This window comes from Chelmon rostratus, chromosome 18 (assembly GCF_017976325.1).
Source record: "Chelmon rostratus isolate fCheRos1 chromosome 18, fCheRos1.pri, whole genome shotgun sequence".
Classification (NCBI taxonomy): Eukaryota; Metazoa; Chordata; class Actinopteri; order Chaetodontiformes; family Chaetodontidae; genus Chelmon; species Chelmon rostratus.
This window is the reverse complement of record NC_055675.1, coordinates 24,598,218-24,618,140: the sequence shown is the minus strand read 5'-3', so window position 1 is coordinate 24,618,140 and position 19,923 is coordinate 24,598,218. Positions and strand designations below refer to the sequence as shown.

Genomic DNA, 19,923 nt, shown 5'->3' with positions numbered 1-19,923 from the left:
TGATGATGATGATGATCTGCAGCTTCATCACAGTTTTTACATTGACTTTAACTCTTCTTCCTCTCAACAGTGTTTACAGAGATCCACATCAGACTGGACTCAGACCAGCAGGTGTACAGTCAGTCCGCACACCTGCTCAGGTAGACTATCATCCTTTCAACCAATGAGCTGTCAGACTGTCTTCTGGTCCCTCTGAACAGAAACAGTGAAGGTCTTGAGTTCATCTTTCAGTGAGCCGGTTTGTCACCATGGAGATGAGTCCTCCTCTGGCCACCTGGAACCACAGAAGAAGAAATCAGCAGGAAAGAAAACAGAGAGTCTCACTGACGAATCACACGAGATGAAAACACTCAGCAGTGAACCGTCTCTCTGCCCTGAATTCAGTCTCTCAGGCTGCAGCTCAGACAGGTCCAGGATCAGCGGATGACACGGACTCACCTCAGTGGGACACACAGCCTCTCTTCATTTTGCTTTTGGATCCAGCGTCTGCTCCTGCAGGTCCAACACACACTCTGATTGGATGGTTTTAAGACACTGAGCCGAGTTCATCATCAACAGGATACTCCACAGTAACAGTGCTTTTATTCTGAAAGTCCCTGTGTGTGTTCCTGTCTCCAAAATTCACTTCAGATCAACTGAGAAGCCAACACAGCCAAGTGTCCAGTTTATTAGGAACACCTGCAGTGATGAATCCTCAGTGTCTCTGTTCTCTACAGCCAATAATAATTCAGCATTAAGAGGGAAGAACATCCATGAAATATACAATACGAAGACTATTTACGTTGTTGTTGTCTCATCACACAGCTTCTGTTCCTTCTGTCAGGTTTTATTCAGGTTTTTTAACTCATTTAATGCAGCACAGAGTTCATGTAGTTTCCCATCACAACATCTCAGACCTGCTGTTATTAATGCTAACGAGCTAACGAACGCTCAGATCAATCAATGCAATATGACACAGTTTTTACTGTTGTGTGTTTTTTCTACTGTGCGATATTAAAACACTGTATTTATTATCTGTATTTGTCTCATGTGCAGTATAACAGTTATCTTATACTCTTGTACATGATGTACACATGAATACTTCTGCGTCTGTTTATACTTTGCTGGCTGGAACGTTTTAGTTCCTCTGATTTGGGAAGAATAAAGTTTTATCTGGTCGTCTGTTTCTCGTCGTTGTGTCTTTACTTTTCATGATGCTGCTAATTTAACACCTGGCTGATGGTTTCACAGTGAAAATGATTCAAACATCAGTTCAGTTTGAGCTTCTTCATCAGAAACGTCTCTTCTGTGTTCATGTTCAGAAATAAATCTCTGCTATCAGTTTGGAAGCACAACTCAGGACCAGACTTCACCTGCTGGACCGATCCCGGACCTCTCTGCTGGTTCGTGTGGACCAGAATCTGGATCATCGTCGCGTTCGATCGATGTGATCTCTTCAAACTCAGACTCCTCGTTCCTTCTGTTCCTGGTCTCTGGGTCAGGACCAGGGTCCAGCTCAGAGACCTGGCCTGCGGTGTGGCTCTGGTCACAGGCGGAGGGTTCAGAGGGGTTTTGGATCTTGGGGGGTGCAGTCTCAGCTGATCCCGGTTCAGGTCTCCTTTCAGCCGGTGGACCTGTGAGGATCTGGGCAGTCTCTGGTGGTTCTGCAGGCTTCTCTGATTGGCTGGAAGCAGATGAGTCAGGCTCGTCCACAGCCAGTGACCTCTGCATGACCCCAGGATGATCTAACGAGGACAACACACTCAGACACAGATTCACAGACGGAACAATCAAAGACTGACACGACCCCCGCAGTCCACCACAGTCCTCACCGTGGACTCTGCCGGCCCTCTCAGCTTGGGGTCTGGTCTTCTTCAGCTTGTAGCCCTTCCTGATCTCAGCCAGCAGGTTGTCGATGATGCAGCCTTTGTCCTGGTTGGACACGTCCCTCCTGACTGGAGGACACAGACACCTTCAATATTCCGATACTTACTGGAAACATTTTTAGGGCTGCAACAATCAATCAATTAGTTATCGACTCTTAAACTAATCACCAACTACTTTGATCATCAATCAATCAGTTTGAGAACATTTTTAAGAAAAAAATGACCATTTTTTGTGACTCCAGCTTCTTAAATGTGGATATTTTCTAGTTTATCTAGTTTCTTTACTCCTTAATGAGAATAAACTGAAAATATTTTAGTTGTGGACAAAACGAGACATTTGAGGACGTCATCTTTGGCTTTGGGATTCACTGATGGACATTTTTCATAATCATGACACGTTCGAGGTCAAACAACTAATCAAGAAAATAATTGGAAGATTAATCAAAAGTGAAAATAATGGTGAGCTGCAGGCCTGCAGACCGGTCCACCAACACTGATGTCCTGTACAGGAAGGACTCCATCGTCTCCATCTGCTGAGAAGACTGAGGTCCTTTGGAGTCTGTAGGACATTACTGAGGACTTTCTATGACTCTGTGGTTGACTCTGCAGTCTTTTACTCAGTGGTCTGCTGGGGCCGTGGAAGCTCTGAGAGGGACAGAAAGAGACCTGGTTCTGTCCTGGACTGTCCTCTGGACACCACTGAGGATGGAGGTGAGAGGAGGATGTTAGCCGAGCTGACATCCATCATGGACAACCCCTCCCACCCCCTGCATGACACAGTGGGGGCCCTCAGCAGCTCCTTCAGTAACAGACTGCTGCATCTCCCCAGCTGGGATAAGTCTATCTTATCTTATCTTATCTTATCTTATCTTATCTTATCCACTCTGACCGCGGGTCCTTCATTCCATCAGATTTTTCAACTCCAGCATCACATGTGGAATACTTTTCACAGTGTATTTATTATGTATTTATATCTGAAGGAAACATATTTTTATACTCTGCAGTATTCTCACACTCCTGTGTGTGATGTAAATACTCAGAGCTTCTATTTCTTATTCTGTTTGGCTTTTATTCAGACTGTAGCAAACCCACTTTGTGTTTTGTGCTTGCTGTTTCTTGTTTTGTCCACCAGAGGGCAGCTTGCACTGTTTATAAGTTTATTTGGGAAGAACAAATAGTATTTTGACATGATTCCTTTATAAATATATTTCATGATTAGAGTTTTGCTAAAAATGCAATTTCATCTATATGTATGTGTATATTTTGCTCATTAAGAGCTAAAAGGGTTCATCTTAAGAGTGCAAGATTTTATTTTGAAGGCGCCATGTCGTACTTCCGTATTAATAGTGTGTCGCCGGGAGAATTCAGCCATGAACACGGAATGAACAATTTGACGGTGAAATGATAAAGTTGGCTGTAAGGTAAACAAAGGTAAACACACGTGAAGCAGCAAAACAGAAACAGTGACGGAAACAAAGTGTGTTTTAGCAACCCCCCCGAAGAGGCACAAGGTTGGTGTGTGGTTGTAATTATATTTTTTGACAATGTGTCTGTGCAGGAAATTTACGCTAGCTTGTTGCTCATATGTTTAGCGGTCTTACGATATGTTGCTGAGTATTCAGTTACGCTTGCACTCTGATTGTTTACCAGTTATTATATAGAAACGGTAAAAGAGATGTGATTTGTTGTTTTCCTTGTTTTCTTACAAGTTCTCACGTTGGTTTATTGTGGAATTTGAGGAAAGGAATAAACACTAAAAACCATCAGTCGAGTCTCTTACCATCTTTCGGAGGGTATGCTACACAGACTGTTTCTGTCCTCCCATGTCTTTCAGTGTTTGCTGCATGTAACAATGTAATGTCCCCCCCGTGACGGATTAATAAAATGTCCTGATCTTATGTTACACATCAGTGAGATCGTGTCAGTGGGACATCATGCTGTAGAAATATTTTAAAATAGATCAGTTTTCAGATGCCTGCTGGGGTCAGAGGTCTCTGACTGACGTGAAGGTGTAGATTTAAGGTGGAATTACAGTGTTTCACTCACTGATCTTGGTGGTGTCTCCTTTGTGCTTCCTGTCTTCCTCCTGCTGCCTCCTCCTCTTCTCCAGCTGTCTGCGACTGTCGTTCTCCTGATGGACAGAATCATCATCAGTAGCACCTCATGTGAAGATTACTGACTGTCCATTGGCTGACTTTCAGGACATCTTAAATTGTTGCTGACTACGCTGCCCTGTGATTGGCTGCTGACTACACTGCCCTGTGATTGGCTGCTGACTACACTGCCCTGTGATTGGCTGCTGACCACGCTGCTCTCTGATTGGCCGCTGACCTTGATGGCTCTCAGGAACAGGCCTCTGAAGGTCTTGATTGTGTTGAAGAGTTCATCGATGGAGAAGGTGCTGCTGTCTTCACACAGGTAGACGGACAGATCCGTCCTCTTGTCCTCCAGCGAGGACATCAGCTGCTGCAGCTGCTCAAATGCCTGCAGACCGTCCTGAAGACAGAAGAAGAAGAAGACAGAGCAGGTAAAGACACTCACAGACCTTATTCCTTTATTGTAGAATAAAGATCAACAACGATGAAGAAATCCTCCAGCAGGGGGCGCAGTCTGGTCTGCAGTACCTGTATGAGGGGCAGGTACTGCTCCTTCAGGTCCTCAGATGAAGATGAAACTTTCCTCTGACAGTTTTTCAGCTGTTTGATCAGAATGTTGCTTTCAGACTGAATCGACTCAAGATTCAACCTGCAGACACAAAAACAGTCGACATCTGTCCGACATCTGCTTCGTCTGGACCAGAGACGACTAAAACACAACAAGTCATTTTTCAGAATACAAATGAAGATATTTAGTCTTTGAGGTGTGTTCCTGATCACTTTCTGCTGTCAGAACGCTTCAGTTCATCAGAAACTCGACATCTTGACGTCTTCGACAGTCACGAGTCCCTCAGAGCTTCGGTTCATTACAGCCACGTCTGGATGTCACTGATATCTGAAGCCAAAGATGTTCTCCTGGACACTCTGTTCCACCGAAAACCACAGAGAGTTAGAAAGAGTTGAATCTGTTTACCCAGCAGCCTTTTCACAGATCTCCAGATCATCGGGCAGGTTCAGGAGGTCCGGATGGTTCTGCTCCGCCTCCTGTCAATCACACAGAGCCAGTTAGAAAACATGATACACAGTCTGTCGCGGATTTTATACTAATGAACAACTTGAAGGCCAATTAAAGGGGAGTCGTCCATTTAGAAACTTCCAGGAGTCATTGAAACTGTTTCATGGTCCTTGAACATTTCCAGGAGTTTCCATGACTCGACAGGTTCGAGTCATTCAAAGGCTGAAGGGGTCATTGAATGGTCAGTCACATCCAGCAGCTGGATGTACAAACACGACGCCAGAGAGACGTTTCAATCACACCAACGACATTAATACTGTGTGAACGAGCCAACATGAACCCACAACACAAACAAGAACACAAACTGTACTTTGAGTTCCATGGCTTTTCATGTGACACTGGGACCGACACTACTACAGCTACTACCAATAATCCGATGACCTGCACACCTGTTCTGTTTACAGGTGTGTCCATGTTGACCGTGATGACCGCTGGTCAGTCAGCCTGCTTCCTCCCTCACACCTGCTGGAAGGTGTGAGGAGAGTCCTGTTTCAACACCAGCTCGTCCATCTAACGTCACCTCCTGAGTTATTCAAAGATCACGTCATCATCATCAAAAAATGTTTCTAGAAAAAAAAACTAACCAGGTGGTGTCCTGTACCTTCAGGAGCTGGATGAAGCAACCTGTTTATTTTCAGGCTGCTGGTGTTCCGACAAAATGCAGCAAGTTCAAAATGTTTTTCACAAAGTTCAGGATTCAGTTCAACGAGTCTGAACGTTTAAAGGGTCACTGAGGAGACTCAAAGGATTTCTGGAGAAGTTTGTAGGTGTTCCTGAGGAACTTCAAGAGGATCACTGAAAGCTCAGGTGTCGGCTGACATTCACATGAGTACCAGTGAGACCAGTGAGACCAGTGAGACCAGTGGTGCTTCCAGCGTGTTACCTGCAGGATGTGGTGCAGCAGGGTGATTCTGGACTTGTTGGCTTTCGTTTCTGTCAGTTTGAGCAGAGTGCTGATCTTAAAACCCTCGGCGTTCCCCGTGTGAGTCCCCTGATGACATCACAGAACAAGTGACATCACATCAGATCAAATAAGACTGTTGATGATGTAATCAACTGTCAGATGACATCAAACATCTCCAGAAACAAACAAGCACAAACAAGCACAACGTGACATCATCAACACGGAACGACACCGACATCTTATTTCCAGAAAGCAGATTCAGTACGATCTGTTGGTGCCTGTGAAGGACTGGATTTAATATAAATATTGATCTTTGCTTTCTTTTATTTTAATGGATTCAGACTAAACAGGAAGTGATCTCAGACTGAAACAATCATGAAACAGATCCTAAAGGAAACGCTGAGCCGGTCCAAACAGCCTGCAGACCTTCAGGTCTTCATCCTGTTCTTCTTCAGTCTGTAGAGACGAGCTGTGGACGAGCTGCGTCTTTCTTCTTGGTGAAAGTCCAGCTCTGTAAATTCTCGTCTTCTCTCGTGTGAACTGAACGTTTGAGATCTCGTCAAAGCGGCTCGGCGATCCTGAGGTCAGCAGACTGAGGGACGGAGGACTTCTCATCGGAGGCCTTGATGGACAGAAAGTTCCGGTTTGGTCTCGTCGCTCTGAAGGACTTTGTTCCAGACGGTTTGAGGCTCGTCTCGGAGCTGTTTCACATGTTGGTGCAGGAACGTCTTTGTTCTGATGACTCGACCGCGGAGCTCGTTTCAGTTTAAGATCCGTCTTCTGATAGCTGCACCACCTTCTGACAGCTGTCTGTTCTGGATGAAATGAGCAGGAGTCTCTGAAGAACCATGAAACTCTGTCTGTGCATTAATAGTCAATTACAAAAGTCAAACAGGTGACAGGTGTGGAAACTCACCTTCACAGCTGTTTGAAGCTGTGTGTGTGTCAGCATGTGTGTATTTTTATATACAAAAGAAATAAATAAAAGTTCACTGAATGATCAGAAATATTTTCCTAAATATTTCACAAATTTGCCCAAAGTATGTGAGTTTATGAGCACAGTGTGTCCGAACAGCACATGTCGACCGTGTTTTGTGTGAAGATTCTCACGTAGTTGAGAAAGTTTCCAACATTCAGGATGAGTTTGCAGAAGCTGACCAGACGAGAGCTCTCCCTCACACCTGAAGACACGACACATGAAACACAGCAGAACACAGGACGATGTGTTAACCCAAATATTAAAGCATCAAACACCATCATGCTTCATCATGACTACAGCTGCAACTATTCAGGCTAGATTTTCAACCCAGCAGCAGATCTAATCAGAAGAATCAGAATTTTATTACATACAAAGTGATCTGGAAGTGATCCGGTGCAGAACAACAGACAGACAACAACAGACAACAGACAGACAACAACAGACATCAACAGACAGACAACAACAGACAACAACAGACATCAACAGACATCAACAGACAGACAACAACAGACAACAGACAGACAACAACAGACATCAACAGACAGACAACAACAGACATCAACAGACATCAACAGACAGACAACAACAGACAACAGACAGACAACAACAGACATCAACAGACAGACAACAACAGACAACAACAGACATCAACAGACATCAACAGACAGACAACAACAGACAACAGACAGACAACAACAGACATCAACAGACAGACAACAACAGACAGACAACAACAGACATCAACAGACAGACAACAACAGACAGACAACAACAGACATCAACAGACAGACAACAACAGACATCAACAGACAACAACAGACATCAACAGACATCAACAGACAGACAACAACAGACAACAGACAGACATCAACAGACATCAACAGACAGACAACAACAGACAACAGACAGACAACAACAGACATCAACAGACAGACATCAACAGACAACAACAGACATCAACAGAAAGAAAAACACAGAAAGATGAAAAGTTCAAACTGAAAATTTACAATAAAACATGAAAAATATCTATCTATAGATAGGTACAGGTCCTGGAGGTGTCCAGAGTACAGGTCCTGGTGGAGTACAGGGTACAGGTCCTGGAGGTGTCCAGAGTACAGGTCCTGGTGGAGTACAGGGTACAGGTCCTGGAGGTGTCCAGAGTACAGGTCCTGGTGGAGTACAGGGTTCAGGTCCTGGAGGTGTCCAGAGTACAGGTCCTGGTGGAGTACAGGGTTCAGGTCCTGAAGGTGCACAGGTCCTGGTGGAGTCCAGGGTTCAGGTCCTGAAGGTGTCTCTAAAAGGTGGCCCTCTAAACGTGTCCCTGTTCCCACCCCTGAAGGCCTCTTCCTTTCCTGACCTTAGCTGTGTGATGATACACAACAGTCCCCGTAGACATCGCAGCCTGAACTCATCCAGACTGTTGGTAGCAGTCCTGGAAACATCCGTCAGTACAGTCCAAGCAGGCCTGAAGATCCTCCACAGCTTCACTGATGTCCTCACAACAGGTTTACAGACTTTCATGTCTCAGACTCAGGTGGACCGTGGCAGGTGGACCATGTCTGATAAACACTCAGTGGACCAGAATATTCTCTCTGGTCGACATTCAACAGACTGTCTGTCTTTGAGGTTTCCTTTGTTAAAGTCACAGAGGACAGAATCCGGGTTTGTCTGCTTCACATGCAGTATCACATACAGTATCCGGTCTGTGGGCACGTGCAGTGCCTCCTCCTCGTTGGCCCGTGCTGAATTGTAAACGCAGACTAGAATGAATGAAGTCACGGAGGAGCAGGAAGGTTTCCAGTTGACAAAAACAGATTTCAGGTCAGGTGACCAGAGCTGCAGAATCTGTTATCTTCATTTTATTTTATCTTTTTTCTTGTTATCTTGTTTCTAACAGGGGGGGTTGTAATGCAGATTTTATTGACATGTTAAGTCAATGACAATAAAGGAATCTTGAATCCTGAATCTTACAGTGTGAACACAGATTCCTCCACTTCTGGTTTAGACAGAAAGTTCTGTCACGGTCTGCTCCAAAGAGCTGGAGGCCCGAGTCCGGCATCGACTCACAGAGTCAGAAAAGTCTCCAGTAGCTGAACTTCATCCAGTTTGTAGCACAGTTAACACACAATGGAGAGAGATTATTACTAATATTACTGGGAAATATTACTAATGACTAATTATATGTCAGGGTGCAAAGGGCAGGAAGGGGGGAGGTATGTTTTTCTCTTTGGTGGATCAAGGTTAGAAGATTCCTGCTTCCAGTTTTTCCAGTCAGAAACCAGTCTGCGAGGATCTGTTGCTTCATATCTCAAACAGAACTGAGGTGGAGTTCCTCAGGGCTCGATTCTTGTGCCTCTTCTGTTCTTCCACAAGTTCAAATTGCTCTAAACAACATTTTCATTGGTTGTGATTCAGATGAACACAGAATATAATGTTGATTAGAAACACACACCTGAACACAAGAATCAAATACAACACTCACATCAGTTTGTATGTGTGTGTGTGTGTGTGTGAGTGTGTGAGACTGTGTGTGTGTGTGTGTGTCTGTGTGTGTGTGTGTGTGTGTGTGTGTGTGTGTCTGTGTGTGTGTGTGTGTGTCTGTGTGTGTGTGTGTGTCTGGGTGTGTGTGTGTGTGTGTGAGTGTGAGTGTGTGTGTGTGTGTGTGTGTGTGTGTGTCTGCTGGGTGTGTGTGTGTGTGTCTGTGTGCGTGTGTGTGTGTGTCTGGGTGTGTGTGTGTGTGTGTCTGTGTGCGTGTGTGTGTGTGTCTGGGTGTGTGCCTGTGACTGTGTGTGTCTGTGTGTGTCTGTGTGTGTGTGTGTGTGTGTGTGTGTGTCTGCTGGGTGTGTGCGTGTGTGTGTGTGTGTGACTGTGTGTGTGTGTGTGACTGTGTGTGTGTGTGTGTGAGTGTGACTGTGAGTGTGTGTGTGTGTGTGTGTGTGTGACTGTGTGTGTGTGTGTGTCTGTGTGTGTGTGTGTCTGTGTGTGTGTGTGTGTGTGAGTGTGATTGTGTGTGTGTGTGTGTGAGTGTGACTGTGAGTGTGTGTGTGTGTGTGTGTGTGAGTGTGACTGTGAGTGTGTGTGTGTGTGTGTGTGACTGTGTGTGTGTGTGTGTCTGTGTGTGTGTGTGTGTCTGTGTGTGTGTGTGTGTGTGTGTGTGAGTGTGACTGTGAGTGTGTGTGTGTGTGTGTGTGTGAGTGTGACTGTGAGTGTGTGTGTGTGGGTATACAGACTCTGGCAGGCTCGGTCCAGCAGCTCAACTTTGGGCTTCAGAGATTCCAACACACTGCTGCTCTCCGTCGACAGCAACATACACTCAATCCTCAGAGAGTAACTACAACACACACACACACACACACCCAGCAGACACACACACAGACACACACACACACACACACATTAATCTGAGTCTCCATCAGCTTTGTGACGTAGATCAATAATCATCTTTGGATCGGAAGGAATGTGAACATGTAAAAACCGTTCAGTATCTGTTCTCTGGGTTGGGGGGGGCTCACTGAGAGCCATCAGCTGGCTCTCAGTGAGCCCGTCACTGACAGAGCATATGAGCATTATAGTTTGTTATAGTTTCCTTTAGCCTGTTACAGCACCTTCACTTTTTTACACTCTCATTGATTACTCAACCTATCGATACCTATCAATACATCCTGGTATTCTACTGTGACGCACATATACATATACATATATACATATACATATAAATATACATATATATCACTGTGCAATAGTGTAAATGCTGTACGAACTATATCTAGACCCACCATGTGTAAAACTGTAATTCTATAGAACTTTTATATTTTTACAGCAATTTTTCTTATCGGTCTGTGTGGCAATAATTATAGTTTAAATATTTCTTATTTTATATAGTCCTTTGTATAAAAACTACATATACATAGTCAGCTTTTTTTTGTATTTTGTTTTTATCTATTCTGTTGCATTTTTTTTCCAACTGCTATTGCTGCTGCCTGTAACACCCAAATTTCCCCAGCTGATCAATAAAGTCTTATCTTATCTTATCTTATCTTTCATAGTTGATTGCTCTTGATTGGACAGCGTAACACATGTTTCCTAGCAAAAGATTTGAATATTACTTCAGTCTTTCTTTGCTAAGACATTTATTAACCTTTAAAGCTGAATGAGATTATTTAGTAAATCGGTCATTTGAAATCAGTTACTGAGAACTGAGGACGGACTGAAGGATTCATACAGAGCTGCAGTGACTCAGTCCAGGTGCGTCTCTTAGCTGATGACGGTGTTTTATTTAAGAAGCAGGTGGTGCTCTCCTACCTTGGGACATCCAGCAGCTGCAGGTAAAACTGATCCACTGAAGCCAACCTGTCCCTGTCTGTCTGGTGAGACTTCAGGTTCTCCACCTGAAGAAGGACGTGTGACGGACAGGTGAGAGAGAAGTCGGAGTAAGCAACAGGACTGTCTGAAGGGCAGGTGGAACAGAAAAAGAACATAAAGGACAAATAAAGGACAGATAAGACAGATGGGACTGGAAAAGGACACGTGAAACAGATAAAATAACAAGCTAGACAGGAGGTGGACAAGTGGAACAAGTGAAAGACAGGTCTGCTGAACAGATCACGTGACCCTACGAGGCAGCTGGAAACTACATCAACCCCGAATATACAGCAGAGACACTGCAGCTGTCTTCTCATATGGACTCTGGACACTGTCCACTGTCTGTGTTAATGTGTGTGTGTTGACCCCACGAGTCAGCAAAGTAAGACCAGGTCACGAGTAGGTGACAGGTGATGGACAGATGGGACACATTAAGTACAGGTAAGACAGGTGAAATAAGTGATGGACAGGCAGGACAGGTAAATGACAGGTGGGTTAAACAGTGAAAATTTAGGTTCAGCATGAAAAGCACAGGTCAGAGTGACATTTGAAGGACAAGTCGGCCAGCGGAGACAACTAAAGGACAGGTAATGCACAGTTAAGAGGTAGGACAGGTGAGCCAGGAGAAGCAAAGGCAGGAAATAACATACAAGTGAAGGGCAGGTACAATAAATCCTACAGGAAGGAGAGGTGGAAGACAACTGTGAAAGACAGGTATAGGACAGCCGTTTTAGTGTCCCTGTGACCTCTGACCTCATGTTTCTCAGGTAGCAGCTTGATCAGCTGTTTCAAGACCTCCACATCAAACCTGGACCTGTCTCCTCTCCGGATCAGAGATACAAAGTCCTCATGGGAACTGTAGGATGGACAGACAGGAGACAGGTGAGACAGGAGGATAGGTGAAGGTCAAGTGAGACAACAAGGGACAGGGGACATGTAGAACATGGACACGATAGGACAGTTTATGGACAGGTGAGACAGGCGAGATGTATGAGACAGGTGAATGACAAGGAAGGCAGGTGTGAACAGGTAAGAGAGATAAAGAAGACAGGTGAGGGACAGGTGAGGCAGAAAAACAACAGGTGGAGCACAGGTGAGACAGATAACATGAGGAAAGCTAGGGGCAGAAAAATAACAGGTTAGGAACCACAGAGATGTGATGGACAGGAAGGATAGTTGGAAGACAGTTATAACTGTGAGACAGGTAAAGGAATGGTATGACAGGAGGGACAAGTGAAAGACCATAAAAGACAGGTGAATAAGAGATAAGACAGGTGAAACAGATGGGACAGGGGAATGTCAACTGAGGCAGGTGGCAAAAAAGGACAGATAAAGGGACAGGTGTCAGAGATAAAAAAAAGGGTGCAGCACAGGTGAAGAACAGTTAGTACAAGTGAGGCAGGAAGGACAGGTAAGATTATGGACAGGTAAAAAAAATTACAGCTGGGACAGAAAAAAATTAGATGCAGCACACCTGATGCAGGTTAAAGGACAGGTGGGGCAGGAAAAGAAGAGGTCTAGACATGTAGGACAACAAGATGAAACACAGATGAAAGACAGACAGAGTACACTGGAGAGTTTAAGAGCAGGTGAGATGGTGAGACAGGAGCAGCACAGGTGAGACAGATGGGAAAGTGAATGACACGATAGGCAGGTACAAGTCAGACACATAAGAGTACAGGTGCACACAGATTAGAAAAGTAGAGGACAAGTGAGGCAGCTAGAAGACAAGGGGAAAATGAAAGGACAGGTCAAACAGGAAAAGGGGTTGGGTGCAGCACAGGTGAGACAGGTGGCACGTGACACACAGGTAGATCACACAGGTGAACATCGGGGAGAACATGAGGGACTAGTCAAGGTAAGTGACAGGTGCAGCACAGGTGAGGCAGGTAAGAGACGGGTCAAAGACAGCTGTGATAGACAGGTAGAGCACGAAGCAGAGACAAATAAAGGCTGTCAGACTCGCTGGCGCCCCCAAGATCAAGATCACGAGCAATGACAGTTCGCCTGTCCTTTGTCTGTCTCAGTCTTCTGAGGACTAAGTGTGATGTCACTGCAGACATCTTTTTATAGGCTGAAAGACTGATGAAGAAAAGAATTTGTCACCATCTGAACTGCTTCAGGAAGATGTTGAGGTTGAGGCTTTTCTTGGCATCAATGAAGGAAATCTGTGGATGACGTCCACAGAGAGACATTTACACGATGGACATGCACGTGGATGAGAACATGTTCATACACTTAGTTTAAACACTGAAATGACTGGCTGCAGGGCAGGAACAATGTTCTGGAGAGAAACCTGTTGCACCTCTTTGGGCTCGGCCTTGGCTCTGATCATGGTCTTGGTCTCAGTTGGAGGAAGACTGAAGAGCTGCTCGATGCTACAGTAATCTGGTTCCACTGAATCTGAAGATGCAGATGTCCACAAAGACTGATGAGCTAAGAGAGACAAGGAGAGGTGGACATCAAGGCATTTACAGCGTGTCCTCGTCCAGATCAGAGTCCTGGAAATGACCTGGTCCACTCAGGACGAACTACATGAAGGTTGAGAACATTTTACAACCTCACAACACAAACCTGTCACTGCTCTGGATGGGAGCTTCTGCCAGTTCAGTTTCTTCATACGAAGGGTGGGACAGTGCGTGGTGCCGGCCTGGGGGGCAGGGCTGTAATACGACCTGCCCAGACCTTGAGCTGTCTGGGCCGAGATGATGCCACCGGGAGAAGGAGGTGCTCCCACACCAGGTAAGGGGGGAGGAGGGGGTGGGGGAGGAGCTCCCATACCAGGTAAGGGGGGAGGGGCTCCCACACCAGGTAAGGGGGGAGGAGGGGGTGGGGGAGGAGCTCCCATACCAGGTAAGGGAGGAGGAGGAGGAAGAAGAGGCAGGGGAGGAGCTCCAATACCAGGTAAGGGAGGAGGAGGAGGAGGGGGGGGAGGAGGCAGGGGAGGAGCTCCCATACCAGGTAAGGGAGGAGGTGGAGGCAGGGGAGGAGCTCCCACACCAGGTAATGGGGGAGGGGGTGGTGTTGAAAAAGGAGGAGCCTGGGAAGATGCCTCTAAAGTGGCAGTTGCTGAGGCATCCTTGGTCATACACTCAGACTGGCCAGGAGGAGGATCTGGTAGTTGAGTCTGTACCGCCCTGTCGATGGTTCGGGTGCTGTCATTGGCTGACTTGCGAGGTAGGAGCCTCTCTAGCAGATGGTCGGCAGAATCTAAGCCAGCTACAAAACACACACTGCATAGTCAGGACACTTTTGGGAAGCAAGGACGAGTAAGCCAGAGTAGTGGTGGGGGGGTGAGGTTAAGGTAGGTTGGTTATGGACCTGTGGAAAGCCGATGCAAACCTGACTTATGTAAATTATTTTTCAAAGAGGGGCCTGACCTGAAAAAGGATAATTTGATCCATGAAGTAAAAGATGACCCTACAAAACTGATTTGACTGAGTGTCTTTTGTCCCACTTGAGTCCCTGATTGGTTCTCGATTCTTCATAACCATGTGAGAACCCATGAACCCACCTCCACTCTGAGGACAACATCCTGATGATTTATGAGTTCTCAGCATTTTAGTGGCAATAAGAGTGAATTTGGTTTGACTTACAGTCCTGGGACAGAAGTGTGGCTCGGTCAGCCAGCAGTTCTAGAGCTGACCAGACCTCAGCTCTGTCTGGATCCACCAATAGCAAGGCCTGAAGAATGGACAGCAGCTGGACAGAGGACGGACTGCTGGACACCTGGACAGAGAGGAAGCGGGGATGACAGAAAAATGGAGGTGCAGACCTCTTGACAAAATGGGTTTTGGCATTAAGTAACAGCTCACAGTCGCAGAAAGAGGTGGATGTTTTGTTGTAAAGGCAGAGATGAAGGTGTTAGAGGAGGAGGTGAAGGTGTTAGAGGTGGAGGTGAAGGTGTTAGAGGAGAAGGTGAAGGCAGTGGTTTTTGCTCTAGTTGTCAAAGGTGATGGAATGTAGAGGTGTGTAAATAAAGCTGAAGGTGAGGCTGTCAGTTGAAAGTAAGCGGTGTCTCGGTGAAGTGGAAGGTGCATGAGCGGTGGTGAAAGTGTTGAGGATGTAGGTCTTTGCAAGTGAAGGTAAGTGACACCTTGTTAAACAGCGACTAGGAACTGTTGGGTTGGAGTTGTTGTAGGTGGAGGTTACATTACCTTAGTGAAGAGCGAGGTGAAGACCTGCTGGTGGCTGCTCATGTCAATACCTCCGTACAGTCTCTCCATCTCCTCCTCGTCCTCTGTCAGAGAGTCCTCAAATGCATCACACTGGATGTTCAGGTCCTGGTCCTCCGTTTCCCTGGAGACAGAGAGATAAAGGTCACAAACTACTGGACATGTTGATTATTGATGATAAATAAAATAAATCCGTACCTCAGTCTGGGCAGTAGATCCAACAGCCGCAGTCCTGAAATGACATGTTTTTGGTAAGAAAATCTGATTCTGGGTCTGATTTTCACTTGAATTTGATTCTACAGTCTCCTCAACAACAAGACAAAAACAAGCCCCCATTCCAACATGTCCACCACATTCTCACTGCTATACCAACATCAACAGAGGGGCTCAACATTTTGACAAAGGTCACCAACCAAGAAACCACTTAATAATGCCAAAGCAACCCCCTAGAGAGCCCTAGCAACCATTGTTTACTAATTTAACAAACACAGCAAGCCCATGGCAACCACATAGAAACTCCGAAGTAACCACCTATTAACATCCTAGCAGCTACCTGGCAACCACCTGGAACACCATTACAACCACCTGTTAGCAAATTAGCAAATATATTTTTTTGTTTGTATTGTTTTGAGCAAAGTTTTTACCATATGGTAATGCAAAACGTTTTAGAAATGCATGTATCAAATATGATACCCACGGCATTATAGGGTTAAGCCGGAGTCAGTCCCTGTGTGTGCACACAATAAAGGCCAATAAAGTCCATTATGATTCTGATTTTTAGCTGAAACACTTGAAGAGATGCCTCAACTCCTTTCAGTGCAGCTCAGCTCATTTCAACTCCTTTTTCATTGTTCCATCCTCTATGAGCATTTGTCCCCTGACTGTTCCTCTATTACTGTTAGCACGAGCAAATGTTTCAGTCACCTCTTAACAGTCCAAAAGCCGTTTCTTATCAGTGATTAGTGTAACTGCTGTTACTATCATTAATCATGCTTGTAACATTAGCATTACTGTTATTATGAGCATACATGTTATTATCACCAACTTATGGTCCATTTTAAAATCATTACTGTTATTATGATTATTCCAGCCAGTAATATCAGTGATGTCAGCGATATCTCGACGTTGTCATACCGATGAACTCCTGTCGCAGTCGGTCCCTCTTCCTCAGGTCTTCTTGGCCCAACACGAGCACGTTGACGAAGCCCATGAGCGTCACCCTGTACGGGACGTTGTCGGTGCCGTCGAGCTCATTCATGATCACACTGAAGCGATACTGCTGCTTCTTCAGACTCTGAACACAGACGCAGGACATTCACCTGCTCAGAGACATTTCTATTCTATTTTATAAATATTTACACATTCATAAAGCTTCCTCATGATGAATCATCTGAAGGGCTTTGTGTTGAAATTAAAGATTTGACATCATATTTATTCATAATTAATAATGTCAGCACTGTGGGGTGAAAACACCTCAGTTTCGGGTGAACAGGTGGGCAAGTTCTTGCCCAAATGATGATGGTGAGGGACCGTATCCCATCATGCCTCAGTTCTGGGTTCAGACCAAGAGGAAATCAAGCCTGGGCGAAGTCGAGAACAAACCAATCATCCGAAATTGATCTCAGGTGCTTGTTGGTCTTACCTGCGGTCGCAGCGACTGCTACACACTCACTGATAAGAGAAAGAAGGTTCCAGGACAGATAATCAACTCTGTCCGCCCACAGTCCTGCTCGCTCTGCGGGGTCAGGATTTTCAGACTTTTAGCTAAATGTGCTGCGGTGACTACCACTGTGGCGTCTGGATTTACACCTTTTAAATATTTAGATTTTCTGGCGTAGAGAAAATAGAAATAGAATTGACTTGTATGGGAGTATCTTGGGGTTGAAGCACCAAACACAATCTGCTGTGATCAGGAAGCTGGGAGCATCAGCCCATGGTGTAATTTGCTGGGACTGGGGGGGGGGTTCAATCCACAGTCTACTGTCTATTGAAACCAAACTGAGACTCAACAGTCATGCTAACAGCTCTGAGAGTCTGTACTCACCAATGCGAACACCAGTATGCTAACATGCTCACAATGACAATGCTAACATGCTGATGTTACGCAGGTAACGTTGACCATGTTCAACATCGTAATTAAGCATGCTAGCATGCTAAAACTGGCTGATTAGCAGGAAACACAAGGTCTAGCTGAGGATGATGGGAATGTAGTTTTACATGTTGAGCTGATGATGGCGCTAGATGACAGATCAGAGAATCATAAAGTTATTATAGTTCATCCTGAGGGGAATATGAACGTCTCGACCACATTTCTTCACAATCGTCACACAGCTGCTGAGAGATTTCAGTCAAAGAGATGGACCAACTGACAGACTGACCGACACCATCCATACAGCCGGGCCGTGGGTTGAACGAGTGATACCGACACGGTGAGCAGCACAAATGAACTTTGTTGACCTGAAATCAGCAACAAAAAGCAAAACTATCTGGATGTCGTGCTCTTTAAAATAAAGTGTACCTTGTAGTGGTCGAGGGCATCCAGACCCAGGTGATGTCCCTGAGGGTCAAACAGAGTGAGAGCCGCCAGCAGCTCAAACACCTGCATCTTTACCATGACGTTAGAGGTGTCCAGAGCTGAGGGGACACACAGACACAGGTCATGTGACTCCCCAACAGCCAATTGGAACAAACAACGTCAACATGGAGAAGACAGAAGGACCAATGGAAGGAAAGGCCCATAACGAAGCAGGTGACCTCATGAACCCACCCTGGATCAGGGTCCTGACGTAGCCCTTGTTGTCCAGAATGAAGTGCAGTCCTTTAGATGAGTTCATGACGGCTCGGACGCAGGCGACGCAGGTCAGCTGGAGCAGAGCGTCGGCGATACGAGCGCAGCCACGGCCGGACAGTCGCTGCAATGCCTCCATCAGCAGGTCCAGACCTCGCAGCTCCAGGAACTGCACCATCCAGGTCTGATCGCTGGCCTCCAACCGCCGACGCAAACCAGAGTAGTTCACCACCGTGGGAACCTGCAGGGTACATGGAAAGTCAACTCCAGGACATCATTCTGCCATCATGAAAATAAAAATAAAAACTCGGCTCACAGTGAAATTAAAAACCACGGCCTTACCGTCATGATAATGAACAGCTCAGTGCTGCTGGATCAATATCAAATATTAACAACATACTGATGTTTAGACGGAGGGAGGCAGCTGGTTCTTTGAGAGAAGAATTCAAATCCAGCTGAGTTCAGTTTAATTTGGGTTAGGAAATAATAAGTTCTGATGTTATGTCCGGCAGTGTCCAGCAGGTGGCAGCAGACGTACCTGCAGCAGTCGGATGCAGAGTTCGGGGTCAGCGTTCTCCAGATTCGCCTCCAGTGTGGCGTCAGGGTCGTGAGCCAGACTTCCCGTCACACGGTCCTTCATCGCCCCCCATTTAGTTTTGGCTGCCATGACAACGAGAGGCTGCAGACAGACAAGACTAAAGGTTTTTTATTGACCTGAAAACATCTAAAGCAGCAAATTCTCACATTTGAGCAGCTCGACCTGACGGGTGTTTGTCATTTTTACTAAAATCCATTAATCAATTTTCATGATAGCTAATAATTCTAATCATGATTGATCAATCAGCTCTGCTCCAACAGTCTTCATACTGAAACCATCCTTTGCAAAAGCTGGAACTTTAAAAACTTACATCATCAACAGAGTCTCAAACTGCAGGAGGTCAAAGTTTGAACTGTCCACGGTCGATTTCAGCAGCCATGATGTCGTTCAGTCACATGACCTGCGTCACGTGGACAAACAAGCTGTTGATTGATTAATGTGCCGTCTGTCTCTCAGCCACTCACATCAAAGAAATAAAGTCTAACCATCATTTTGAATCCGTCCGTGAAGCGAAGGCGAACACAGAACAGATTCATAAGAACTTAGAATAAATATGGTGAATATAACGCCAGATAGAAAACATCTGATGCTGCTTCAAACGTTGTGTAGCTTCACTTAGAAAACTGAAGGAGGTTTTAGTTGCTTCATGTCTAAGAAAAGATCAGATCAGATATTCATCATTTTACTGCTGCAACTAATGATTAAAGCCCCTCCTCCACCAGATGAACGTCCAAGCCGACATCTCCAAATATCTCCTTTGGTCCAAAAGTCCAAACCCAAAGATCACTTCATATCTGTGAGTTCTTCAGTCAAATCTGAGCTCGTCGTGTCGAACACAATAAAACTGAACAACAACAGCAACACTGCGGCGAGCTGGACCCCCCACAGCTCTGCTACACCCCAACGTCCCCAGCAGGAGATCATAAAGTATAAAGTTTTAATGTGAAATACTTCTCAGCTCATTATGATGAAATGTTTATTTCAGCTCATTTTATGACATCATGTCCCTTTTTTTCAAATTAACAAGACTCACTGTTCAACAAAGTGCTGATGAGGATGTAACAATGACGAAGAGCGAGGA

General features: G+C 45.5%; 1 protein-coding gene across 1 annotated transcript; it reads right to left on the bottom strand.

The window, feature by feature from the left end:
* Positions 1-439: 439 nt before the first annotated feature.
* LOC121621669 (inverted formin-2-like) lies at positions 440-18,911 on the bottom strand. The gene is made up of 22 exons (XM_041958218.1): positions 18,783-18,911; positions 18,224-18,485; positions 17,975-18,090; positions 16,591-16,750; positions 15,655-15,688; positions 15,439-15,580; positions 14,878-15,010; positions 13,856-14,500; positions 13,587-13,717; positions 13,388-13,449; positions 12,035-12,137; positions 11,222-11,307; positions 10,150-10,250; positions 7,051-7,121; positions 5,920-6,027; positions 4,935-5,005; positions 4,490-4,610; positions 4,197-4,361; positions 3,912-3,996; positions 1,812-1,934; positions 1,353-1,724; positions 440-492 (listed from the first exon to the last, which is right to left on the bottom strand). Exons 1-22 carry the CDS (start codon positions 18,909-18,911, stop codon positions 440-442), a joined length of 3,273 nt encoding a protein of 1,090 aa, XP_041814152.1.
* Between the last annotated feature and the right edge of the window lie 1,012 nt (positions 18,912-19,923).

Excerpts from the sequence above, each read along its gene's own strand:
- LOC121621669 (XM_041958218.1), bottom strand. The coding sequence starts at position 18,911 with ATGGCAGCCAAAACTAAATGGGGGGCGATGAAGGACCGTGTGACGGGA. Across the intron at positions 3,997-4,196 it reads TGTTCCTGAGAGCCATCAAG|GAGAACGACAGTCGCAGACA; the intron begins GTCAGCGGCCAA and ends TCTGTCCATCAG. Across the intron at positions 493-1,352 it reads GTCCGGGATCGGTCCAGCAG|GAGCAGACGCTGGATCCAAA; the intron begins GTGAAGTCTGGT and ends TTGGACCTGCAG.